The following is a 27,684-nucleotide window of genomic DNA, read 5'->3' on the forward strand; positions in this document are numbered from 1 at the left end:
CGTGCTTAAGGTAACAGAGAGAACTGCTTCCAGGCTCTAGAAAGACTCGGATAAATGACAGCAAGAACTGCAAGTGAGTCAGTGCCTGGGAGAAAGAGGCCAAGGTAAAGAGGGTAGAGACAGAACAAAGGTCACCAAAACTGGCTCTGACCCACATGTGAAGGACGGTTAAGTCATGGCGTGGCAGACAAACTGGAGTGGTATTAGTCAGGGCTGAGCTGTAAAAAAACAAAATAAAGTTTTTATTCATCCAGTTTTATGTTTCCCTTAAAGACTTAGCTCCCCATGTTAGCCCTCTATATAATGTGCATATGTAAGTACATAAAAAAGAAATGAAATGACAACTCAAAAAAAAAAAAAAAGAATTCTTTTAATAAAAATTACTCATAAAAATCCTAATAAATTTCCAAGAGCAAGATATTTCTTAGTACATTTATAAAAGAACATTTGGTCCTTTTACAAAAAGCTCCCTTTTAATTTAAATACATTTCTTATTTACACATTACACATAAAATATCATCTATAGTTGCAAAGCATATTGCACATTACAGACAGAAGCATTTGTGTATTTCAATAGGTTTTCCCAGAGATTCCAACTCTAGATTTTTGTCCTTTTGTAAAAACAGATTTACCTTTCTTGGGCATAATAAATAAAAAATACAGCTTGTGTTTTGCTATTTAAAACTAAAAATACCTTTCAAAATATTATTTCTCTGCCTCTCAGAAAGAGGGAAGGGGGTAATGAATCGGGAAGGTCCACAGGTACTTGACATTCTCGCCAGATTCACATCCAGATTCAAGTTGGGAACACAACCCTGAGCCCTGTAAAACCTGGAGACACAGCCCAGACACCCTCCTCTTCTCACTTTCACAAGAGTCCCTGCCCTGCAGGAACAGGCACTAGAGAAGGAGCTGGATATCTGGGAATGCAAAAGAAAAGAAAGATAAAAAAATTTTTTTTTCCCTAAAGTTCCTGCTCAGCCACTGTAGGGCTAGGGCAATCATCCAGCCCGACCTGTTAACCAGCATTAAATTTGAAATCAGCAAAAGAGAAAGACCTCTGGAAAAAGGAATGTCTGATACTGCGTCTGTGAAACCCAAAGCAAAGGACGACAGTTTACAATCATTCAATCAAGTGAACTAAGAAAATGGCTGAGGGGTGTTTTTCTTTGGTGGGGGACACGGCATGGAGGTAAGAGAGGAATTCAGCTGAGACCCTCACACTGCACCATGGCACTTATCCAGCCAGAGAGCTAGAGACTAACTTCCACCTGAACAGACACCATCCTGGAGCATAACTACCTAGAAAACTACTGAAGTGTGTGTTCTTGCCCTGTGACCCAGGACAGCCTCAGAACCTGGCGATGCAGAAGCTCTGAAGGACAGACTTGAACATGGAAGCTGATTTTCACCCAGGCCAGGACAATCAGAGAGCTAGCAAACACTTCCCTCATCACCTCCGCCTCCTCCAGGAAACGGAATCCCTCAGTTATACCATCTCAACCCACGAAGCCTGCCCTGGAATGATTTAGAACTCTGGGGGGATAGATTTCAACTCAACCCACAAAGGGAGCTGTAAGGTAGCTTCCCACAAAGGTTTGGCAAAACCATTTTCACTGAGTCAACTAAAGCGGAGTCTTTAGACACTAGCTGCACATGGGAATACAAGGATGGTGCGGGCTGTTCCAAAGTATGGAATGCTTGGGATCAGGGTGTTCCCAGGGCAAGTCACAGAGCAAGGGACTTCCCCTGACACTCCTCTCCTCAGCCCTCCCCTCCCCGATCTCTTCCAACACAGAATAGAAGGAACAGCAAAAACCCTGCAGGATACATCACAGTTGTCGACATTCTGATCTTCAAAAAGAAAGCAAGATTCGAATGTGGCTCAGAGAACCTTCTCTGTAACTAGCAAGAAATGGCATTCTGGCATCTATTCACTGAGGGCAACCTGAAAGCTTGGCAACCAGGGTGAGAATGAGCCCCTCACCCTCGGACTCACAGCCGGTACAAGTCCAGGGCCTGGAAACTAAGAGGGAACATGTCTTCTGTCAACCTGTGGCCCTGAGATGCTTCTGAAACACTCAGGCCCTGGCCCCTGGTCCAGAGTGGGAGGGGCGATGGGATACCTGAGCCCACAGGAGGGGGTTGTGGGGGTGTGATCACATCACCATGTGATCACAGAGGGCCCACTTTCTCCCCTGAGGTGCCCCATTCTCCCAAGAGGCTCACTGATAGGCCCACCTTGGCTTACCTGGAGAAAAGGCACAGGGGCCCTTGTGCATGTGTGTGTATTTAAATGGGATATTTTGGTTTCAATGAAGCAATGAAAACATTGAAAATATACAGGATATTCTCAAAGAAAATTTTCTATTCATTAGGTGAGACACTGTGATAAAGAGAATGCTTCTAAAATGAACAAAAAATGTAAAATAAGAAGCATTTGATGTGGGTTTTTTTTCCTTTAAACAATTTGCACAGTAAATGTTAAAAAGACAGGCATTGATTACTGTGACATTTATTACTGAAAATCCCTTTTCTAGAAATCTCAAAGAATTGAATTATATATCCATTTTAAAAAACAGTAACACAAGTTTTCAAGAAGAATAAAACTCTTCTCTTTTGAAAGGAAATGCAACGGCTTACACAGCCCTCTCTTCTAGCTTTAAAAAGACTAAAATAAAATTATTTGAAGTGTGCCAGCAGTAACAAGGGCACCACATAGGACAGGTGAAGTTGGAGGTTTTGAAGAGACTTCCTACCCTCTCTGCGGAGATTCGTTTCAACCTCTGACGCTACAGGCAAGCCAAGTTCAGGGTTCAAGCCCACCTCTGCTTTCTCTGAGCACTCTGCACAAGTTCAAAGAGACATAGTCCATTCTCGCTAAGGAAATAATGACAACAAAGAAAAGAGGCGCTTTAGCACAACTTCCTTCGTATATATGCTTGCTTAAGATAGCAGGCTGAAAGGCAAGGATGGGCCAAGAAGTTTTCAGAATCTACCTACCTGATACCCTGTCCCATCCCCCTTTCACTGTGGTCTCACCATGGCAATACGAAACAAGCCTGCTAAAACCATAGCAGCAGCTGTGACATCCAGTGGCCCAAACAAAAATATAAGGCACTAATCAAAAACCTGTATTACACAGAGAGACGGCTCAAGGACACCAGGAAGTCACCTGGTCGTTTCTTTCTCCCTGACTTGGCTAATTGGCACTAGACACAGGAAACAAAAACAAAACAATCCCAACCCAAACACAGTCAAAACTGAGAATCCTTGGTTGGCAGATATAAGACTCAGATGATCACAGGTATTTTTCTCTCCCTAAAAGGCACCTGGTTCTGAAACCGTGGGAGATCCTCAGGTAAGCTTATGGGAAACAGAGACCACCACCTGGAAGACCTACTTGTTAGGCTCTTGAACAGTGATGCGACAACCTAAGAGACTGCCTGTTAGAATTAGGCTCCCTTTGTGTGCAGATAATCTTGTCACTGTGACAATCGCATGGGGCACAGACGTATAACTGGATTTTTCCCCACGCGACTGACAGTCACAGGGAGGAGACCTGGGAAGGAGCCCAGTGATCCAGAGAGAGGATAACTAAACAGAATAAACAGAGCGGTCAGGGGAGCCGCAGGGCCTGTTGCACAGAAATTCATTCATAGTCCTCCGGTGGAGAGGTAGTCAGGCTGCAGTCACACGAGGGCGGGCAGAGGAGACTCGACTCGACACACCCCGAAGCAGGAAGCTCTGAGGATCCAGCCAAAGACTCCCTGTCCACGGTGCACATCGTGAGAGGCCAACTTCCACGTACCTTTCCACTTCAAAGTATATCCTTAAGACAAACAGGGCATTTTATTGAACAGAAGAGAAACACTAAAGTGTGCGAGGATCTACCAGATGTGCGGGGGGAGCTGGAAAGAAATTCCTACACCATCGTGGATGGCCAGACTTCCATCCTCCTCCACTTCAGGTTGGGTCTCGGCCTGGCCCGGGGTTCAGCTGTTGGGGTCCGGTTTCAGATGGAGACCACACGGGGGAGGGCAGATCAAATCAAGCCCACCATCTGGTCAATCTGCCGCATGTAGATGCTCTTCAGGGGCAGGGCGTATCGCCTCTCATCAGGGACCCGATTGCACTGGAAAGAAAATCAATGCAGTACCATTTGAATGAGTTAGAACCCTGTGTGTTAATCCCTCAGAAGGGGTGACCAGATGACCTCCGCTGGGGTTTCTCATCCTGGCACTGTGGACTCTTTGGGCCTATCCTGGGCACTGCAGGATGGTTAACAGCATCCCTGGGCCTCTGCGCCCATATGCCCCTCACCCCTAACCCCCAGCTGTGACAACCAATGTCCCCCGACACAGCCCAATGTCCTTTGAGGAGCACAGGTACCTCCAGTTTAGGACCACTGATGTAATTTACAGATGAAGATGCGGAGACCCAGGGACTTCCCTGGAGGTTAGGACTCCACGCTTCCACTGTCGGGGGCACAGGTTCGATCCCTGCTCGGGAAACTAAGATCCCACATGCTGCAAGGTGTGGTCAAAAAAATAAAGACATACACGCATGCAAGTACAGATGGTTCGGACTAAAAGCTGTATTCCTTGGGTGTTTAATCGATCCAGAATTGCAAAAAGAAAACAAACTTTGGCTATTTGAAACCTGTTGCTTTTCTGAGTTTACATGATTAAGAGTGCTAAGCTTTCTTCTCCCTCTCTCTCAGAGGGGACCTAAGTTTGAGAGCCAAATGTGCTGTATGGAAGCAGTTTCCACATAGATTCATGCCCCTCCTCAGAAAAACACTTTCCTGCTGCTCTTACTGGAACTCGCTTGCCCAGGGCCTCATCTCTGCAAGATCCAGACTGACAAGTCCTTCAGGTGGTCCCCACCCTCCCTCCCAGCTCCTGCTTTTTGTAGGAGCTGTGCCTTCTGCCTGTCCCTCTGAAACCTCCCCCTCATCATTCCAGTAGCGACTGAGAATCAAGCTCCCGAGTGAAGCCCTCCTTGGCTTGCCAGCAGGCTAATTCCTCCGTCTTCCGTGTCCCAACAGCACTTCACACAGCCTCCTACTGACGAGCACTCGGGGGGGGGGGGGGGGGGGGGGGGGCGGGCAGATCTCCGTCTGCACCAGACCCTGAGCCCAACCGGCACTAGGACAATGACTGGCCCACATCCCCAGCGCCTAGCACGACGGGATCTGGTCTGTGAAGTGAGCACCTCCTTCAGTCCAAGTCTGGGTTCCACCATGTGCTCTGCCGTGTGACCTGAACCTTTCAGTGCCTCGCTGTTTCCATCAGCAGACACATTGACTACCTACCCCTCCCAGGGCTGCTATGAGAATTTCCCATACTTAATTTCAGCACTTTGATTGGTGCTCAGCACATGCGAACTCTATAAATGCTGACTCTGATGGTTACTTTTCCTTCTGCCCTTCCCTTTCCTTCTCAGTTATATTTTATTCATTTAACCTACACTCCATGGCCTAATGGAAATTTCAAGGACTTTGCTCTGCTCTGGCCTGTTGATTTAGTTCAGAGACTGATAATAAAGACTTTCAATGAGTCACGAAAGGAAAAAGTACAGTCTGGAATGAGAGGGCATGCCCTAACCCAGGTAGCCTGGGGGGAGGTGGCAGGACTCTTGGCAACTGAGGCTCTTCCTGAGGAGGAAGCTGGCATACAATGCATTGTGAGATCATGAGGTTTGCTCTATCACCGGATGCAGCGCCCACATCCAGACCATCCTGCTGGGCTCAAATCAACACAACTACCTTTGGCTGAAAGGAAAGACTTGAGGATTTGTTTCCAAACTTTCCTCACTGCTCTCGGGGATAGTCCAAGCGTGCCCAGTTGAGCAGCACCCCCCAACCTTTAAGTGAGGCCAGATACCTCTTGCACTTTAAGAATTTTTTGGCTCCACCACGTGGCATGTGGGATCTTAGTTCCCTGACAGCTGGTCAACCATGCACCCTGCATTGGGGGAGCAGAGTCGTAACCACTGGACCTCCAGGGACGTCCTGACCCAAGGGACACTATGCACAGGCTCCCTGGCCCTCGGGCTCCTGGTGGGGCTGGCCCACGAGAAGCTCCAGTGGATCAGAAGCGCTGTGTTCACTTTGCCAGCCCCCTCCCCACACAGTCACAGAAGCCCGCCCAGAGCAGCGGCTCCTGCCCAGAGGCCACCCTGGGCACAGGCTTCTCTGCATCAGGGTTCCCGTGACCACCCTGTCTGCCAGCACCTCAGCCCAGGGCACTGGCGGGCGGCTGCCCCCACGGTGTCCTTACACCCTGACGGCACCTACAGAAACGGCCCCCTGCTGAAACTTCTCAAATTACCCAAGCTGCGAGTGCCAGGAATATTCTGTCAGGACCCCTGAATGACAACATGATGAGGAGTGTTTTCTCTTCCTCCACGGACAAATCACCCCTGGAGACAGCAACTTACATTGGAGCTGGAGTTGATGACGTTCAGCTCCTGAGGTTTAGGCCTGTGCCCAGACTTTCCCACTTGGTCCGGCCCTCCCTCTTCAGAGAAGAACTCCTTCCACGGTGACTCCCGGAGATGTTCGTCAACAGATATAATGTGTCCCTCAGTGGTAAACATATATCTGGTTCCAGATTTGTGTACTGGGTTCTCCTCATCAAAGAGCTAGTGGGGGAAAAAAAAACAAAACAGATACAATCGTAGCATGTTTGGAATTAATTCATAGGGGTGAGTCCAGACTACTTAGAGATAAGAATTTGCTAAGCTCTCAGACCAACCCAGGCTGTGAAGTGTGCATGCTAAGTGGCTTCAGTCAGTGTGACTCTTTGTGACCCTATGACTGGAAGCCAGCCCCGCTCCTCTGTCCATGGAATTTTCCAGCCAAGAATACTGGAGTAGATTGCCATGCCCTCCTCCAGGAGATCTTCCTGACTCAGGGATCAAACCCGCTTCTCTTATGTCTCCTGCACTGGCAGGCAGATTGTTTACCACTAGCAGCAACCTGGGAAGCCCGTGGGGCAGAATCACCAGTTATGTTTAAGTTCAGATGCCTGAACTTCCCTGACCCCACCTAGGCCTAGAGGTTAGAAAGCCCAGGGCTAAGGCCCCAGTGACACTGGTCTGTATAGGCCCCAGATAATGCTCCTCACCCTGCTCCCCTGAGAGTTCAAGTGCTGGGACTCAGGAACTGGCCCCCACCTCAGCCCTAACCCGTAAAAACTCCATAAAGAAGGAGGTACATGGCTTATTCTTCACTGGATCCCCAGGGTCTGGCCCTGACACACATTCCTACATGGGCTCTGTGGGAACAGGGCACCCAAGGCAGTCCCTTCCTTCAGCAATGGGCATGGGGGTGAAGAAGGGTGCAGCAAGGGCATCTAGAAAGAAGACCTAGCCTAGTAGGGACAGGTCAGAGTGGGAGAAAGCAGGTGTGCAAAAAATGACAAACGAGACAAAATGTAGGACAGATCTCTTCAAGATGGGAAAAAACCTTACAGGCATCTCAAGTATTGTACAAATGAGAAAAAAACACTCAGCAGGAGCGAAGGAGAAGAACAGGGCCAGCCCAGGTTCTCCCCCTCCCCCCATGACCAGACCGAGTTCTTTCCCTTCAAACGCCCTGGGGGTCTCCTTCATTCATTCGCTCCAGGGTTTGCCCCGTGAACATCCCAGATGCCAAGGCTGCAGGACGGGATGTCTGGAAGAACCATCTGAGCCACTTGCAGAATGACAGACTCCTGGGCCTGCTTCTGAAGCTTCCAACTCAACATAGCTCTAATCTTAACAGGGTGACTCCAACCCAGCTGCCCCTGGGCTTGGAAACCACTGAACTTAGATATGGGGAACCTATCACCACTGATGGCTATCCCCACGCTGTTTCCCCACCAGGACGTCCCGACCTTTGGAGCCTGGAGAGCAAGAAAGCAGCCTCACGCCCTGGTGCAAATGCCTCACACGTCCACGGCTGAGTAGCCAAGTGGAAAAAGCACTGGACAAGGAGTCAGGACTGGTTGCTCAAGCCTCGGCTCTACCACGTCACCACCCCCAGAACCCAAGCAAGACCCCTGACCTCCCTCCGGAGATGGCAGATCCCAAGGGGAAGAATGAACACCAACCAGATGATCCCAAAGGTTTCTTCCAGATCCAAAAGTTCAGTTCTACCCAAACAGGTGAGCATGTGTGTCTGGACAGAGAGCTGGCTGGGCTGTGGGTCTCACGGGAACACACATGTCAGGGAAAATGAGATCTGAGACCCTGCTCTTTTCCTCAGAGGAGCCTTCCGACCCCCAGGCTCACAACGGTCCTCTAAGAACTGCTGTCTGCACTCCACATGCTGCGTGATGCTAGGTCTCCGTGTGTGTGTGTGTGTGTGTTCTGGGCAGTACTTCCTCCACGAGGCCAGGAACCACAGAGGACACATCAATGTGCTTTTGTTCTGACAGGGTGGCACCCCTGGGCCAGCGAGATGCCCAGCACGGAGCAGTGCCTGCTCATGTATGTTATATGGAAGGCAAAAGGCATGCCTGCTTGCTGTATAGCACAGGGATATGCTCTGTGATGACCTACAGGGTGGGATCGGGGTGGGGAGGTGGGAGATTCCAGAGGGAGGGGACATACGTATACTTATGGCTGATTCATGTTGTTGTACAGCAGAAACCAACACAACATTGTAAAGCAATTATCCTCCCATTAAAAAAAAAAGAAGGCACGCCTGCTTTCAGCAGAATGAAACACTCTGGGGTCAATCTCACAGCACACGTACCAGATACAAGTATTTACAGGTCTCGCTGAGGAAGAAGCTCTCCATCCGGTCCTCCTTGGACTTGTCGATGACATGATGCAGCGTAGCGTAGCCACACCTACGAAACAATCGACCCGTCAGTCCCACAGTGCTCCCTCCCACCTGCACGTTCATTTAAGAGGCAGAAGCCATCTATTAACAGAATAACCAAATGATCAACCGCCACAGGGGAAAATAAAATAGGGTGGGTTTAAAGGCTACCTTTTTTGTAGCCTCAACTGACTGACTGCAAGTTCGTTAAAAAATGGTCTGGCAGCCAAATCATCAGGTGAATGGTGGGGAAAGGGTACAAGGGTGGTGGAGAGTGTTTGCCAAAAGCGTGACAAGACACCAAAAAACTGATTGGCAGCAAATTCCAAAGGACTGATTTACATTTCCTGTCCCAAGATTTACAGACTGACTTCTCATTCGGATGGTTTAAAACAGTATTTTCTAAGAAAATATTTATTTTCTAGGTTTATTTATTTATTACTAGGTTAAGAAAAGCAGGTCACAAAATTTAGTTTTTATATACATATACACACATTACAGACATATATAAATGTATAAAAAAGAGTGTAGGACTCTATACTTAAATGCTAATGGTAGTTATCTCTGCACATGGAGATCACAGTGGTAATATTCTACTTCCATATTTTCTATACTCCCTAAACTTTTTAGTATATGTATTTTTTGTATAACAAGGAAATAAGTTACTTAAAAAGAGCCCATAGAGTCCTCTGGAACTCTACAGGAACAAAGGCGAAAAACAATTTTTTGTGAATTAAAAGAATTTTTTAAATTCACACTATAATGCGCAGGTTCTACTACACAAAAAAAGTAAGGAATCTCCCTGCAAAATTAACATTAAAGGTCTGTTCTAAAAAGTAAAACACAAAATAGAATATTATTACCCCACAACGACTCAAAATAAGTGGTCAACAGGAAGAGGAAGGAACTTAGGAAACTAACTTGACTTTTGTGTACTTTTCCAGACTCTGCAGAATGTCCATTCCTACATGGAGGTAGAAGGGATTCTTGGTTGCCTAGAGAGAACATGAGAGAATGTGATCCAGCGGGGCCTGGGACACGCCATCCACACACACGGTGCTGCCTGCAGGGCTTCCCCGAGGAGGCGCGGTCACTTTATCCTGCAGGGTCTTGCACGTTAAAGGACTAAGGTATACTGTGAATTCTGGTCAAAGTGCACCTCCAACCTGCTTAACTTGAATGTCAGACTGGAGATGGCAAGAAGGCCTGCTTCCAGGGCAGATCGACCCCCTGCCTTCGGCTCTCCTGATCCCCACCATGACACAGTCCTGCATCTAAGGACAAATCCAGTTGCTGTGTTGTCTCAGAACTCTTCAGAAACATCAGCCGCGAGCACAGGAAAACAGGACTTTGCCTCCATTCCACACGCAGCGCTGGGAAGAACTGCCGGACAAGACTTCTGAAGCATCTGCAGGGGCCTCCACACTCTCTGTTCTCTAATCGCCCCCAGGACGCAGACCCGGGGCTGCTGCCTCTTCTGCCACAGGCTCACAGACGGTTTTGTGAGGGGAAGAAGAACTCTCCGGGAGGACCAGACCTTCCTCCCGAAACTACTTTAAAAGTTGGGGGAAATCTACAGTCCATTCCCAGTGCCAACCCCGCAGCAGCAGCAGAAGCAAATGACCACAAAGTCCCTGTCTCTGGATTAGGAGAGCGCAGGGAGAGGGCAAGGCGGTAAAGCCGAAAATTTCTTTGGCTTCTAAGAAAATAGGCAATGTGAGGAAGAAGCTGCAAGAGGAAAGAAACAGTGACAGAAGCCAAGAGCCTAAACCCAAGGGCAACAGACCTCAGCTTAAGGGGAGGCCTCAGACGGTGCCGAGTCACCCCTGCAGCGTGAGTGACCTGACTCGGCCCTGAGTCCAGGGAGGCAGAGTCACAGGCTGGCTCGTCCTCTGACAGGTTACCTACAACTCACGAGGTCTCTCTATCCCCGTGAGATCAATTACCAGCTGCACAGGATTTCTCCCTCTTGTAGAAGCAAATGGCAAGGATTTGGTGTTTTCAAAAAAAAAAAAAATTATTGAATAAATCTAAACTACAACACTGGGAATTCTTCAGTGGTCCAGTGGTTAAGAATCCACCTTGCAATGCAGGGACATGGGTCTGATTCTGGGTCAGGGAACTAAGATCCCACATGCCACGGGGTAACTAAGTCCATGTGCCACAACCACTGAGCCTTCACACTCTGGAGTCCATGCTCTGCAACGAGAGAAGCCCACGCACCACAAGGAAGACCCAGTGCAGTCAAAATAAAAAAATAAAAATAAACTACAACACTAATCCTGCTAGCAGAGCTCGTAAGATCTCCTTGCAAGGGCCTGCCCACTACGCACATCATTATACGGCTGCTGAACACAAGGAGGGCCAGCCTCTCAGAAAGTGAGCAGCTCTGGTGCTATATTTGCAAATGGCTGACAGCTCTCGGTGTGTACATATGCACGGCATGCACAGAGGTATAAATATCTGCCTTATACTGTGGGGGAGAAGATTCTTCAGTTAAAGTGACATTTCCTCCGGCATTCAAGTAATTTCACGAAAGAGAAAGACTGTTTTTTTTTTTTTTTTGTAAGGATTAAACAAAAATAGGTATTCAGATGAATCCCAGGTGATTCCCTTTCCAGCTAAGAAACAGACTTCGTTCATCTGAATAATTTACACAGCCCAGGGTTCCACAGTACATGAGGACAGAAATGCATCCCCCCAGGAGAGTTCTTTGGTCCAATATATTTGGAAAACAGTGAGTACTAAATCTGCCTCTTGGCTGTTTTAAGGATGAGAGAAACAAGTCCTGGAGTGAAGACAGGAGCCAGCTTTGCAGAATGTGGGTCACACGTGTATGTGACCATGGATGCCTTCCCTGTCCTGTGGAACCACAGTTTACACTCCGCGCTCACCAGGCTCTGGGCTGGCGGTCACCCCAACAGTCACTGTGAAGTAACTTGGTTCTCCACCTGCCAGCAAGCACTCCCTGTGAACCAACTGCTCCAGGTCTTCCCAGCAGTACCTGGTAGAGGAGATACGTGGACTCCACCAGTTCGGGCCTCAGCGGGTAGAAGAGCACGTCGGGGGCCTGCAGCTGCCAGTTGTACCTCTCAGGGAGGGCCCCGTAGCGCTTCCAGATGGCGTAGTAGAAGGCATGCAGGCAGATGGCGTCTTCCACATCTCCTATCAGAACCTGCGGGAGAGACGCAGGGCCCCAGGCTAGGGTGGGGCTCTCACAGTGGTAGGATGTGACACATGGGCCCTGGGCTCCCCCTTCACCCACCGGCTATCTGATCCACAAACACAGCTGGAGACAAACCCGACCCAAAAGCTGCCACCCCTCATCTGGCCATCAGCACACATCCCTGAGGCCTGCAGAGGACACGAGGCCAACTCCTCATGAGCAAAGCATCGACAACTGAGAGATGGACCGTCCAGAAATTTTACACCCTTTACTCTTCAGGAATGGCTTTGTGTTGATTCAGTGTGGAGTAATTTTCAAAGAGAATAATGGACACATACTGTGCCATGAACTGCCCAAATCTGAAGGAGCCAGAGAACATTCTGGAACCATAAAAAGAAAAGAGGGGGCAGAACCCTTTCCAATGACTTCTTTCACTGAGCAAATGGAATTGTGAAATACCTGCAGTCCAGGGAAGAAGGCCTGCAGAGAGTCGATCCACGTGTTCATGAGCTGCCCACTGAACATGTTCACGTTGACATAGAGGGGCGGGTCCCCTTCTCCCTCGTTACAGGCTTCCCGACTGAGGAGCCAAGCAGAATGGTCAGAGAAAAGGAAGAGACACAGCTCTAGCCCTGTTCCTCCATCAGCCCCCAGCAGCTTCACTTCAGTGGAATCAACATCAACCTTTGCTCCCAACACATTCTTTAAACCTTTGGAGACAGACCCCCTCTCCCTGTCAATACAGTACTCTAGCACGAGATGACACCTACTATAAGACAAAAGTTCTGAACTTGGCCATCGTAACACACTGACTTGTCACCGCACTTAGCAGAAAGCACTTTGACATGCAGGTTTGACTAATATTTCCATGTAATTTGGTATATTTTCCAGCCAATGCAAAAGCATTTCTGTACAGGGCTTCCCTCATAGTTCAGTTGGTTATGAATCTGCCTACAATGCAGGAGACCCCTGTTCGATTCCTCGGGTGTGAAGATCCGCTGGAGAAGGGATTAGGCTACCCACTCCAGTATTCTTGGGCTTCCCTTGTGGCTCAGCTGGTAAAGAATCCGCCTGCAATGTGGGAGACCTGGGTTCGATCCCTGGATTGGGAAGATCCCCTGAAGAAGGGAAAGGCTACCCACTCCAGTATTCTGGCCTGGAGAACTCCCTGGATTGTATAGTCCATGGGAACGCAAAGTCGGACACGACTGAGCAACTTTCACTTTCACTTTCCATTTGGTACATACAGTGAGTCAGTTTTGACCTGAGTGGGGAAGCCTAGTTCTTTCTGCACAAGAGTCTCGTCTCTAATAGAATCCTACACCATGGGGCCTGGGCCTGGAGGAGCACATCAGAGCAAGAAGCTGAGGGATTACCACTCGATTTAGTAAATGCAAGGGCTTTAAAAAGCAAAAAGGACTGAACTCTGGCCAAACAGCCTCTTACCTAAACATAGCACTCGCATGTTCGTACAACAGCTAGGGTGGAAGTGTGTCTGAGAAAATCCTACCAAGCAGGCAACTCAGTAGCTGTCATTTGCACTGGCCACTTAATAGATGCCAAGTGCACAAGGGAAGACCCAGGAAGAGAGAGGAGGCATAGGGTAGAAGCTGCTGCAGCTTCAAATGGCACTTCTCTGCCATCCTGAATGCACAACCGACAAGCAGCAAGCAGTATTGTTTTTAACAAACACGCCATTTTGCTGTATAATAAAAACTAATGCAACACTTGTAAACCAACTATACTCCAATAAAAATTAATTTTAAAGAAATAAAAAATAATTACTAAGAAAACAAACATAGAGGGGAAAAAAAATGTGGTACCTGTCCTTCCTCTCAAGTATAAAGACGGAACCTAACTTCTCTGGAAAGTGAACCAAAACAACTGTGCTACAAGACAGCTCTACGTACAGTTAAAGCCTGAGAAACCCAGGGACGTGTCACTCCTTGTGGCAGCTGTTAGTGACCCCTGCCTCTGGGCTGTCACACCTTTGTGCCGTCCCTCACACACTGCATCAGCCTTGGTCTGTGTGACCAACAGTCCAGCAGAAGTGCTGGTTGTCATTCCCAGATTAGGGCATGGAAGCACAGGGCGGCTTCTGGAGGGTCTCTTTCTGTCTCTCTCAGACCTCTCATTCTGGGGCAGCCAGCTGCCATGAGCTGCCTATGGAGAGGTCCATGTGGCAAGGAACTGAGACCTCCGGCCACAGCCAGGGAGCAACCAAAGCTTGGCAGGGAGCCCTCCAGCCTGGCCTGAGCCATGACATGGCTGCAGCCCCCACCCAGAGCTTGTGGGCGACCTCGTGAGAATCGGCGAGAGAATATTCGCTGTTTAAGCCACTAGGCTTCAGGGTAATTTGTTACACAGCTGTAAAGAGCCAATACACCACTTCATCCCCAAATGACCAGCTAACAACTAGGAGGCAGTAAAATGAGGCCAGAGACCAGAGCCCGTGAATTGAATACCTCAAGACACATTCTACTTGCTCAACGGAACAAGGAGACAGGCGGTGAGGAGACATACCCTCTTCTTAAGTAGTTCTGAATACTCTGATATGCAGCATTAAACATTTCTAGGTCTTCTTTTTCTCCAAAGAGAATGTAAGATTTCAAGAGGTATTCATAGAAGGAGTCCAGTCCGGCACCCAAGCCACTCTGCTTGCCGACCCAGTGGCCCGTCTGAATATTTACAACATTGCCTGTGAAAATAAGTGGAGCTCGTCAGAACCCAGGGCTGAGGGGCAGGAGGCCTCCTACTTCAGCCCCATGGCTCCTCAGTACCTTCATCCCGCACAGGGAAGAGGAGGCAAGGGTACAAGGCCTCTTGCGTGATTTGACAAATGGAAGGAAGACTGAAAATATCTATATTAGGATTTAAAAGTGCCGTATACAAAAGTTTCATGTGACAGGCTACAAGGGCTTATGGAAAATTTTAAAGTTGACAGTTTGGGGTGACACTGGGTGACAAATGGGGCGACTATTTTATTTTTCGTGTTGTTAAATAAAACAAATTTGTGAGAAACATAGGAATAATCGAAAATCACTTTTAAATGGCAGTACTTTTGCAATGACACTCTAGGCTCCAGGACCCCCAATCCAGTTCCCTCCCAGTGACAAGAAAATATTTCTCAAAATAAGATAGTTATAAGAGGCAACAACCTATTTTAAGATAACATCTTGAGCTAGTAAAATACTAATAATTATTGAAGATAAATAATGAGTACATAGGGGCTCATTATTCATGACCCTTTTTCCTACTTCAGTAGGAAACTGAATTTTTCAGTATGTTTGAAATAATTTTTTAATAATGTCTTGACCAAAATTCTGGAGGAAAAAAAGAAAAATCTAATACTGGTTTAATCTGGCTTTCAACCTACTATCACACAGTGAGATTTCTGTAAAGGAGAAAGTCACTCTACCAGTTAACTCTAAATTCCTATATTTGGAACCTCATACTGAAGCAACATCATTTGCCTCTGAGGCAGCTCTTTTTATAGCATTCCCATTAAAAATTATTTTCAAGTGGAATATGCCAAGGGATTCAAATCGGAAGAGAGCCCTCAGATAGGAAAAGCATGATTCCATGCCATCAAACCTTCCAGCCTCCCTCTAAGAGAAAAGTCACACGGAGAAACACTGAGGGGACCCCTCTCTGAGCTGTCAATTTTCAGGTTCCATGGCACAAGGGAAAAGGAGTGGAGAGGAGGAAGGGCCCCAGAGAAGAGGAAAGGAAAGGGGGCGATGCTCTCGGCACCAAGACCTGACAGCGTTCCCGCACCTAACAATCCCGTGTCGCTGCTCCGCAAGCTCCAAAGAGCTTTCACTGCTCGCCTGGCCACCCACTCAAACGTGGAATCCCCCAGCAGTCGGCTTAGAATCCCAAATTCCACCAGGAGGGAGCCGGCACCGGCCGTGCACGTCTCATTATTGCTATCGGGAGGAACGCCTGTCTTTAGATTCACCTGAGGATAGAAAGAGACAAAGGATTTGTGGCAACAGTCAAGGAACTCACGTGGCTAGGAGGCCAAGTCACAGCGACCACACTCCACTAAGGAACCAAGCTTACTGCAGGCTGAGTCAGCCCCTGCCTCCTGCTCTACACCCGGGACAAACATGGGAACGAGTTTAAGACACTCAAACAAGATGATACGAACACCAGAGCCCCGTGTTATTCATAAGAGCCAGTCTTGGGGGAATCACATAACGCTATTCACTAGTATGCCTCTTATCAGCAGATTTCCAGGTTCTCTTCATGGTTATGCAGCAGCAGGCTTTGGCATGGGGGACAAAGGCAATCTGTGGAATCACGTAGAAATTGTAAGTGAGCTGCTATGAAGCCAGTCCTGCTCAGCACACATGAACCAATCTCAGGCTGGCAGAGAAAGGGCACCCAGCGAGAGCGAGACAGCCTGTTCCATCATGGAGGCTCCTGAGGTCTGGCAGTTCTCCACTGGTTACCCAGAGCCTGACTCAATTCCCAGAGGAGCTCTGGGCTCAGCAAATCAGACACCACAAAGATAGAATCTTCTTCCAGATCTTGCATTTAAATCAGCAGCTAACTTACTGGTCTGTACAGGCTTTATTTGAAAGGTCCCGGTGAAACAACATACACTGAACTCCTATGGTCTAGGTGTGAGGGTGTCTGGGGAAATGGACCCAGGTCAGAAATGAAGACAAATTCCCCTCACTGTTTTGTTGTAGCACAGGATACAAACCCCACCTGTAAAAGGGGCTAAAAAGACTGAGCAGAACATACCTTCCTTAAGAGCAAGGATAAGTCAGATATGTCCTATGCCCAGCACACAATAGGTGTTCAGTAAAGGCTGAATGAGTTAAAACCGACGTATATCGTATTTAGGGCTAAATTCTCTCAAGGACACGGATTTCCTCTCCCACGTCAGCCCCACTCCTTCCCACAAATAAATTCATCAACAAAGAGTGTTCATTCAGTCAGGGGGTGAGTTATGGAAACCGCCCACCTACCCGAGGGTAGGGGATGCCAGTCTTGGTGTTTTCAAAGGCAGGGAGGAGCCTCACGGCCAGGTCATGAGCCATGTGCAACAGCTCGTTGTCATAATCCTTAATCGTCATGTCGCCAAAGGGCTGCTTGGAGTCGGTTATTATTCTGTGGGCAGAAAGAAGGCTCCCCAGGACCCTAATGACAGGAAGAACAAAAGAATAATAATCATGCTGGCTGTCCAATCTGGTTCAGAATGACGGCAGCAGGCTCGAATCCCCTATGGACTTAGCACTGCCTGAATCAGAGGGCCTAAACTTACTGACCCCCTGACATTCTTTCTGGCCCTTTACAGGGGACAATCAATTGCTAGCAAAGCCCACTACTGAAAGGGCGAAGGCGATCCATTCATCTGAGTCTACTGAGAATATCCACTTCTAGTGATAATCTTGTTTGGTCATCGTCATCATCTCATCACAAGGGAGCGGCCTCATCAGTTCCAGTATAAATATCACTTTTTAGTACTAATAAACTACTCTTGGTTTCTCTCACTTGGGGGAGAAAACTTAGCCAAACAAGAAAAGAGAAAAGAGCAAGATAACAAATACCAAGTAACTCTTGTAGCTCTGGCTGCCAAACAACATGAAATTCTCCAGCTTCTGGTGCAGAGGCAAGGAGAGGAAGAGGAAGAGAAGAGGAGAGAATGGCCCACTGAGAGGCGGGGGCCACCAGCTTACATCCCCAGCCCTTAGGGGCCATGAGTTCATGTCCCCTCCAATGAGCTGAAGTAGACTGTGACATTTTTCAGAACTTTAAATAAATGCTACATCTGGAATGTTGTCCAGTGACACAATTTTCAAAGTTTCAGTGGAAGAGGAAAGCCGTCACAGTCTATCAAACTAAAAAGGTGAGATATAAAGCATGAGTCAATACATTAGAGGGAGAGATGGAGGAAGTTAGGGGGGTAGGGGGGGAAGGAAGGAGAGAGAAAGACACACAGGGAGCAAAGTGACCCACATGGTCAGCAGTGGTTTTCTGCAGGTGGTAGGTGAGATGAAAAACTGATTTCTTCAGAAATACACAGGGGTTTTCCTAGGACACAGTGAAGGAAATGAGACCACACGTAAAGTGAAATCATGAAAAACTCTTTTAAAGAGACACCTATCTTAAATACACATTAAAGTGTCTTTCTATTCAGCCCCAAATGGAATTACTTTGAAATGGCCAATTGTTTCAGTTTTGATCCATCCAAAAGAGATGAAAAGGGGACGCTGAGCCCACGAGGTCTACATGGACTCCCCAGCTGGACTCTGTGGCCCATGAACACTCACAGGGATATTCCCCTCACTCACACACACGAGACCGGCTTTCAGTCTGTTTGACAATCCTTTTACCTTATGGTGGCCTCGAAGACCTGGACGGTGGAATCTTTGTCAAAGGAAACTGTGTTGATCACTAACTTGACTGCTTTCTGGAACTCGGATGAATTTCCCATTATCTTTAAAAAGAGGAACACAAGCCATTATGACGGCATGAAATGACAGTGAGGTTACATGATCGCAGGAGCTGGGCCACATCATCTGAATATCTGTACGTGCTGTGGTTTTGCCACTCATGGGAGCAGAAACACAAAAAAGCCCCGTTATCTCTTAGAATACATCCTGGGACAGATGGCAAGCCGATTTCCACCAAACTGAAGAACCGTATCTGCAGACGGCAACCTAACGCCTCATAAAATCATTAGCAGCCGTCACCACCCCTCCTCATCCTCCCTCAGCTTCACTCTGATTATTTAGCAAAGCAGGCATTACAGGTCCTGAAGTTCCTGAAATGAGTTAAAACCAATCCCCAAATAAAATAAATAAAAAACACGATATTCCCTCTGTTCCTCAAATAATTCAACAGCTTGGGTGCTTTGCTCCCAGGAGACTAAAACATCTGGGAAACTGACTCTTTGCTTGTTACCCAGATGTCTGAACACGTTGAGAAATAGTGGTATTATCTTTGGGAGGACAGCATAAGGCCAATGCCATTCAAAACCAACACAACACGCAAGTAACCAGCCTTACGTCCTTTGTAAAAAATATTCTAGAATTATGATTCCTATTTTTGGGTGTGTGGATATGGTATCATTCCAAGCTTCTCTCTCTTATGTGAAGTGCAAATTGAGCATAAAATTTGATAAATTAACCAGAACTGAAATGTTTTCATGCTGTTCAAAATTTTATGACCACCCTGGGACTATAATGACAGCATAAGGACACATCCCAAAAAAAAGAAAGAAAAAACAAATGATGCCATTCAGATACTACTTTTTCAAGTGTTTCTTATCTCCTAGTATTTATTATCTAGTGCATCTTTTTGTCTTTTTCTCCCCCTCACTGTTATTTTGCTGTTCCATGCAGAGAAAGTACAGTTTCTTTTCTGGCTTTTAATTTTGTTTTTTAACAAGATTATGCAATCCTGCTGCAAGTTGCATAAAGTAGTCAAGGGACTGCTATTGTCTGAGTGTTTCCCAAATACACCTGTTACAGTTTGTTTAAAATGTCAGCAAAAGCAAAGGGAAACCTCAACAGAAGTAACATCTGAAAAAGAAGGCTGCAGTGTACATCAAAGACCAGATATTTCTACTGTGAAAACCACAGAAATGGGTCTGTTTCCCTACAGATGTTCACCAGCAGCAGAATCTGTTAGCAGCTGCAGATGCTGATACGAGCTCAGAGCACGTGCAAGACAGAGGAGGAAAGTTTCAGGGACACATTGTAATTTACCATTTTAGAAGCTACAGAACAGAGTAATGATGCTCTGAAATCGTTCACTCAGGCTTAAGAAGAGCTGGGTTGGACAGAAGCATTACACAGGCTTCTTTACTGCAGAACTTCTCACAGCCTTGAAAAGGCTGGTGTCCACAGTGGCTTTCTAAGAGTGGGCAGACTGGGAGGATTTCTCAAGTTCATTTGAGAACAGAATTCTCCTTTGCAGGAGCACACCCTTGGAATCTGTGTTGGGAAATGTCAGATGCGTCAAAATTCATTTTCTTAACACCTATTTGTACTCCCACCATGTATCGGACACCATGAGGTATGGACAGAGTGCAGTGATGAACAGGGGCAAGGTCTCTGTACTCACAAGCACGGCAGAGAGATACAAAGATACAATGGGACCAAATGAGAGGGCTCAGGGAGAAAAGGTGGCCTTTCATAAGCTATATATGTGTATGTATATATGTGTATATATAGATATATATATATAGATATATATATGTCTTGGGATTTTTTTTTTTTAAAGCAACATTTGTAGGCTGAGTTAGCCTCTGGTATCTTCAACAAGTTAACTCTAATTAGGATGAACATGCTAGCCCGGGTGGCTTCCCTGGTAGGTTTAGCAGGAAAGAATCTGCTTGCCAATGCAGGAGACACCTGGTTTGATCCCTGGGTTGGGAAGATCCCCTGGAGAAGGAAATGGCAACCCACTCCAGTATTCTTGCCTGGAGAACCCCAAGGACAGAGGAGCCTGGCAGGCTACAGTCCACAGGGCCGCAGAGAGCTGGATACAACTGCGTGACGAAACAACACTAGTCTGGGCCCATTCTGATTGGTGACGGTGGATACTGACAGGCAGCAGCCATCTCTTGAGAAGGAGAAATTAAACAGAAGGGAAACTAAACTGCCGTGCAACTACAGCCTGGCAGCATGCAACCCTGGACTTCCTGCAGACCGTGAGCCCAGGAGAACACACAAAGACCGCCCATGCTCTCCCCAGGTTCTGGTAATTTTGCTGCTGGCCAAGATCTAGGACAGCCGTCATGCAAACTTAGCTGGAATTACCCAATTCTAACTCCTGACAGTTTTAAACTCTTTTAAGGACAGTTAAAATGCAGGATTGGGAATCGGCTAGAGTAAAAATTTTCTAATGGTAAAAGTGTGCTGAAACAATGAAGAAGAGCCAAGAGGCAGTAAAATTAGGTTTATAAGGAAACTTTAACATTCCGCTGGAACTACAAGCCCTCGCCATGATGCAGAGCACGTGCACAGGGCAGCCTGGTAACAAGAACCGTGCAGGGTGTTTTCCACGTGCAAATGTGTCCGAGGTCTCCAGCTGAGGGAAACAGATAAGGCCTGAGGAGGTAAAGGCAGTCTCCGAGTTGGCAGCCCAAGTCTGGAGTGGGCAGTGTCCACATGAAACTCAGAAAGCAAAGAACACAAGAGTGTTCACACAGAGGGTCTCTTGCAGAGGCTGGGACCAGGGCTTGGACCTGCTCTCGGGGAGTCAGGAGCTGTAGGACCTTTCAGGGGATCTTCTCCCCTGGAGATCTTGACTTTCACTTCAGAAATCTTAACTCCAGTAACTGTAAACTGGTTCCTTTAAGGAATAAAATAGTGGGAAACTGGGACAAAAATAGGTTTCCCCAAAATAATCACACTGCCTTCTCCGCATTTTTAGGGGGATCACATTTCCCCTCATTTCACCTTCAGTGTTTATCTTGCTCTCCGTGTTAAGCTCATTAAAATAAACAACGGCTATGAATACATTCTGAGTATCACATTTCCTGGAATTCTCATCCCTGGGGGGAAGCAACGGTATTAACTCCAAAATATCTTAATTAACTTCAAAAAATAAATAAATAAATAAGGCCGAACACTTACTGCAAGGGTATCCAACGCATCAACCAGAGTAAGGGAATAATTCCCTAGCACATCATTGATGTTCAGATTTGAGCTGAAAAAGAAATGAAATGAAAATTACACAAAGGTACTTTAAAAGAGGGGGGAAAAAAGACAACACTAAACACTCATTAGAAACTAAAATTGCTGGAAGCCTTTATTTATTCAGGGACTCCTGTGGATGGATCAGTTGGGCAATGGTCCTTCTGCCACACAAGGGACAGCCTCTACAGAGTCGCAGGAGAGCAGAGGCGCACGCATTTATACTACGGTATAAAAAAAGAGCATGGAACAGGAAGCAAGGAGATGGAAAGCAAGAGTCATTGCTCTGTCTGAGACCCAGTTGTATCGCCGTAGATGATCTCTCTGTCTAGCTTCAAAAAGCTCTGATTTCGAAATCATTAGGAATGAAAAAGGAGAGGCCCTGTCACATGACCTGCCTGTAACTAAAACTTGAATACAGAAATCAGACACTGCGGCAGATTACACACACAAAGCAGCAAATAAATACCTCAACTACGGTCCCCATCTCACTTATCTGCCCTTTGGGCGGGGGAATAAATTAACTGCTTTCTACATTGTTTCACTAACATCTCACCCAAAGAATTCCCCCCACCCCACTCCCACCCCAACCCTGCAGCTCCATGAATCTTGAGGAGTTTTAACAGGATGGAATTTTAACAGAAACAAAGGCAGGGCTTCTCTTATCGAGAGCTGTCTTAATGCTTCTGCCACACACCTCCTGCCCCACAATCAACACCCATCGCCCATTCTGAAATCATCTTCAGACGCCAACTTCAGGACCGCAGCGAGCTTAACTGACAAGTTGTTTGTAACGCTAAAAAAAAACCCACCAAGACGACAATAACATATCTGGGAAAGGTGGGGATGGAGAAAGACTGAAAGTCATCAAGTCGGTTTGACAAATTCTAGGGGGCTCAGTTATTCCCATCCCATTCCCACAGACCCAGGAAGTACTAATACCTGCAGAAGCTTGAAATGATTTGAAACTGAGAGAAATGAAAAAGACGTATGTAAGGAGGGAAACAGGATGACTGTTTAAAGGTTATACGTATCTAAGAGCACAGTGAAAAAGCCCTCGTTTTATTTTCAGCAACTGATGCTCCGATATTATATCTTCCACCCAATCCCCAGACCATGTTACCTACTCCTTGGGTGTCTCTAAAGGGTCCTGTTCCACACTCCTGGGGACAGCAAGCATCTCTGTGCTCCTAATGCGTTCTCCGCTCTCTCAGAGGCCTCCTATCTGCCTTAGCTGGGGCCCACATGGCGTAGGCGCAAACAGCTCCAACACTTCACATCATCTCTTGCCTGAACCTTAGTTTTATGTTGCTTATGCCACTTAGTCTAGGGCAAAGAAGGTATAGCAAAACTTTACCTACATTTTGTGCAGCAGGCTATCTAGAAGGGGCTGTCTAGGAACCAGAGCGAACCAGTGTCTCACAGCCATGAAGCCAGCACACAGCACGGCTGAAGAACTGCACCTGCTGCTTCCAGCTGTTGATTCTTTCTAAACACACGTACACGATTGTAAAAGGTCCTCTCAAGACAAGAGATGCGGGTTCAAATCTGCACTTCAAGGACGGTGCCAGCCAGAATGGGTATAGGAAGTGTCAAAAGCTGGAGAAGGGCAAACAGACAGAGAGATCCTCAGTTCAACCAACTCCAGATCATTCTCCTGGACTTAAATATTTACCTCCCTTGCTCTGCTGTTCAGAAACAAAGAGCTGGCTCCAACCACCCATCTCAGCAGAAAACAGGGCCCCTCATCACTCAGCCTCCAGGTTAGATGTTGGGTGAACTGCGTGTGACCACCTTCCCGAGCAATACCCTCTTCTGCAGCATCCGTCACCCTCTCCACCTGCCCCAGCCCCTGGAAGGAGTGACTGGTCTGGAGCCCTGTACTCCGTCCCATGTTTTACTGTGCTTTTCCTTTTAGGACATAGCTAAAAGGGACTCAGGTTTAAAATACTTCTCAATAGAACACCCTCGCAGTCGCTGACAAAGAACCAGTACAAGAGCTGTCACAGGAAAAACTGTATTTGTGAAAACTGGCACTTCCTTCTCTCCATTCAGTCAGACAAATCCACTCAAAAGATCTAAGGCATTCATTAAAACACCTTTAAATTATTTTCTAGCATATCAGGGCTTCCCTGGTGGCTCAGCAGGTAAAGAATCCCCCTGCCATGCGGGAGACCTGGGTTCGATCCCTGAGTTGGGAAGATCCCCTGGAGAAGGGAAAGGCTACCCACTCCAGTATTCTGGCCTGGAGAATTCCATGGACTGTACAGCCCATGGGTTCGCAAAGAGTCGGACATGACTGAGCAACTTTCACTTTCACTTTCTTTTCACCAGATCACTGATACACACTCTTTTCAAATGTGCCAAGAGAGAAGAAAAGAAAAATGGAGAGGGGAAGGAAGGAAAAAATAAACATCACCAAAGCCTCTTGGCCTAACACCACGAAACAATCAAGATTCCATTCAGGTTCTGTGGAGACCTTCTTGATCACCATTCAGCCTGGAACTCAAACTTCTGGTACAGGGAAGGGTATTTAAGAATCGGTAACAGGTTGGGCTCAGAAGTGCTCGTCTTTCCACATAAGCGGCTGCCAAACCACAACGGCACTCCACTTAATTCATCATGTATGGCTATATTCATGACCCTCATCCCACTTTGAACTTTTAAGGTTCTTCTCAACCCAGAACAGAGAAGATGGAGAGAACTTTGGCCTTTTATAAAAAACTTCTGGTGATGCAGCTAACAATGCTCACATAGTGTGTTCAAAATTAAAGGTATGTGTTAAAAAAAAAAAAATCCCCCAACATATACTTAACCTGCTCAGAAATCTACCTGGTGCTGGGTAGGCACACAGGTAATATAACAAATAGTCCCTGTGTTCCAGGGATTTGATAATCTGGGGAGACAAGACACAGGGAAAGGAAGGTGAACTCACAACACTATTCAACTGTCATGTGATATTAAAACGTGGAACAGCAGCTTCAGGGAAAGGACCCAAAAGGAGAACTGAGTAGATCAAGGACAGTCATCTTCAAACAGTTCAATGACGTCATGGAAAAAAGACTTGAGCCTGATTCTGGACAGGCCAGGATTTCAGGAAGGAAGAGGAATGTGGAGGAGCCATCCTAAACGAGAGGTGCCTAGGAACCAGTCCATGTGGGAGCCAGTATAGGTTTGGTTTGATTTGCTTTCTTGTTTGAACTGCAATAGCATTGGGCAGAAAGCAAAGAAGGGTCACATACCCAAGGTCTGAAATAACATTGTTGGTTCATGAGACTGCAAATTTTTAATGTCCAGATTTACTTGAAGGGACCTGAATTTGGATCCTCCAGCCCAAACTGGGGATGTGAGAGCAACTGAGTTTGCATAGTGATCTGTAGCTGGACAGAAACAGTTGCTATTTTTAAAGTGTTCCGGTTTTATTTATTTCATGTCAATACTCCTCACCCTATCTCCAGTCAAACAAGACAGGTAAGTTAAGCCTTAAGTAAAAGTGACTAAAAAGGAAAGACACGTATGTTTAGCACTCGCATTTCATTTCTGTACTTTTTACATATTATTCAAATTGTTATTTTATTTTTCACATGAATCATGAGAATTCACTTGACAACAATTATAAGAATACATCTGCTTAAAATAATTATCTGGAATATATTTATAACGGGCTATTTATTTCAGAGATGTAAATGTGGCCTACTGTTTCCGCAAATATACTAAAGTGTGAGAGTAGCTATGCTAAAGGAAAAGGAGGAAGAAAAATTAACTTTTCACTTTACAAGTGGCCAGGGTCTACTCAAGGCCGCCATAATCCCAGAGCTCTTTCATCTCCTCAAAGACACCAAGGCTGACTAACCAAAACATTTATTATTAACCTATGGGCACAACTTCTCATACAGTATCCCTTTGATATTTCTAACTCCGTCTTTCCCACAGCAACGTGTCTATCTGTCTCAAAGCGACCTGACCCCAACTTATCCAGACTGTCACTGAACAGTCAAACCAAACCAATCAATCAGCATATGTCATCAGGAAGCAAAGAAAGTCAGTTAAGCAAAACAACTCAATTTCCTCCAATCTGGAAGAGCCCAGTAATATTTTTTTAATTTAATTAAAAATTTTCTCCCCCCAAAAAATTGAGATAGAAAATACACTTCTGTGTATAAAGCCTGATACAGTGAAACATGAAAAAATAACTCATCAGTTTCCTACAATTCTAGAAAGGCCCAGTCCTTTTAAGTTAACCCGGGATGTGCCCATGGCTTCACGAAAAATCATTCTCTCCAAATGCAATTTAAAACAAGAATTTGTAGATAATCAAACCATTTTTAAAACTCTTCAATCCCCTTTAGTGTATGGGTTCCTTTTTAGGACCTAAGGACTGAACTTGGCTGCTTCTCATCAGGTGAAGGTAATTACAAGCCTCAAATGTCCAAAGAGCCCAGCAGGCCAACTCCTCCAGTCCCACCCGAGGCGAGTGACCCACAGAAAGACAGTCACCTATCCAGTCTAACAGGGTCAGTGTCTGTCAAGGCACAGTGGTTCCCTCCAGCTAAGAGGTCCTCAGCTGGGAGTACTGTTCTCTTGGACTCTGAGGTCAACAGCGGTGACCCTTGAGCTCAGCCTCTGCAAACACGGTTGACAGAACGGGAGGACTGGCAGACCTTTCCTCACAGCTCTGCCACGAGAGTGAGGGGGATTATGGGACAGACCCTACAGGGCAAGGAAGGTCACGCTGAGTATCAGGACCCTAAATCTGGACCACTCAGTCTCTCTCTCCCCCTCCCACCTAACCATCCTCAGCCTAAGGAGCAGTCCCTGTAATAAAGGAGAAAGACTGTAGCCCTGTTCTGCCTACAACTCACTGCATGGCTTTAAAAGTCCCTTCTCAGGATCAACTCCTGAATTTTTATATTTTTATACAGTTAAGTGGAAGTTGGCTAGAAGTGGGGAGATAAGAGCTCGTCTTGAAGCTGCATTTCAGTTTGATTTGATGTTGATGTTCACCTGGAGAAAGGGTTGGAGATGGATGTCTAAGCGTCCCCCTCCACCCCCGGCCCCCAGCCCAAGCCAGTCCTCGGTAAGTGCCACTGTCCCTTCAGATCTCTGGGCCTCAGTTTCCCCATCTGTAAAAGGGCTCAGGTGTCCAGTAACTCAGAGATTCCAGGAGAATCAAGACAGAAGACAGCCATCGGCCCATCCACGCACCCCCCTGGCCCAGGGCGACCTCAAAGTAGGTGAGCCGAGACGCCAGGCGCTGCCCCCGGGAAACTAAACACCCGGGCAGCGCCGGAGGAACCCGGAGGACCCAAGGCGGCACCCGCCCGGAGGACGGAAGGAAGCGCGTGCGGCGCGCGCTCCAGGGCGTCTCGCCGGCGCGGGCTACTCACGGGTCCCCGCGGTCGGGTCCTCGCCCGCGGCAGTGGATGGGGTTGAGCTCGTCCTGAGGAAAGGCGTGCGCCATGTAGTTGTCGTAGCCGAACACGAACATGCCCCGCGCCAGGTCGCGCATCTGGGCGCGCAGCTGCGGTGGGAAGGCGCTGCTGTAGCGCTTCTCATACTCGTCCCGGCCGCGGCCCCGGCCGCCCAGCACGTAGCCCCAGTGGGCCGGGCCGCACACGCCCTGCCCGGGCCGCCGCGGAGCCCGCCGCCGCCTCCCCTCTGCCGCCCCGGGGGCCGGTGGCTGCAGCCACGACGGCCCCGACAGCCCCCCGGGCCGGTCCGCTGGCCCCGAGGCGGGAGATGCGGGGCCGTCGGGACCCCTCAGGCGCTGGAAGCCGAAGCTGAGCGGGAAGCGCTGGTAGAAGCCCATGCTGGGCCCCAGCCCGAAGACGAGCCACAGCACTCCGTGGAGGCCAAGCCGAAGGAGTACCAGCCCCAGGACGAGCGCTCGCCATTGCATGGTCGCGAGGGCGCCGCGGGCATTATTTTGAAACGCGGGGGGCCTTCCCCGCCGACCACCGCACCCCACGCCCGCCCCGTAGCTCCGCTCACTTCCCCTTTAAGGAACTCCCTCGTGACGCACCAGGAACTGGCCCATTGTC

At 47.5% G+C, this 27,684-nt stretch overlaps 1 protein-coding gene across 1 annotated transcript; it reads right to left on the bottom strand.

Annotated features, from left to right (window-relative positions):
• Nucleotides 1–428: 428 nt before the first annotated feature.
• EDEM1 (ER degradation enhancing alpha-mannosidase like protein 1) lies at nt 429–27,542 on the bottom strand. Its single transcript, XM_068981786.1, has 12 exons — nt 27,031–27,542; nt 21,584–21,656; nt 18,332–18,435; nt 16,964–17,135; nt 15,759–15,942; nt 14,505–14,679; nt 12,441–12,561; nt 11,820–11,990; nt 9,737–9,810; nt 8,747–8,843; nt 6,445–6,648; nt 429–4,135 (listed from the first exon to the last, which is right to left on the bottom strand). Exons 1-12 carry the CDS (start codon nt 27,540–27,542, stop codon nt 4,046–4,048), a joined length of 1,977 nt encoding a protein of 658 aa, XP_068837887.1. The 3' UTR covers nt 429–4,045.
• Between the last annotated feature and the right edge of the window lie 142 nt (nt 27,543–27,684).

This window comes from Capricornis sumatraensis, chromosome 10 (genome assembly GCF_032405125.1).
Source record: "Capricornis sumatraensis isolate serow.1 chromosome 10, serow.2, whole genome shotgun sequence".
Lineage (NCBI taxonomy): Eukaryota > Metazoa > Chordata > Mammalia > Artiodactyla > Bovidae > Capricornis > Capricornis sumatraensis.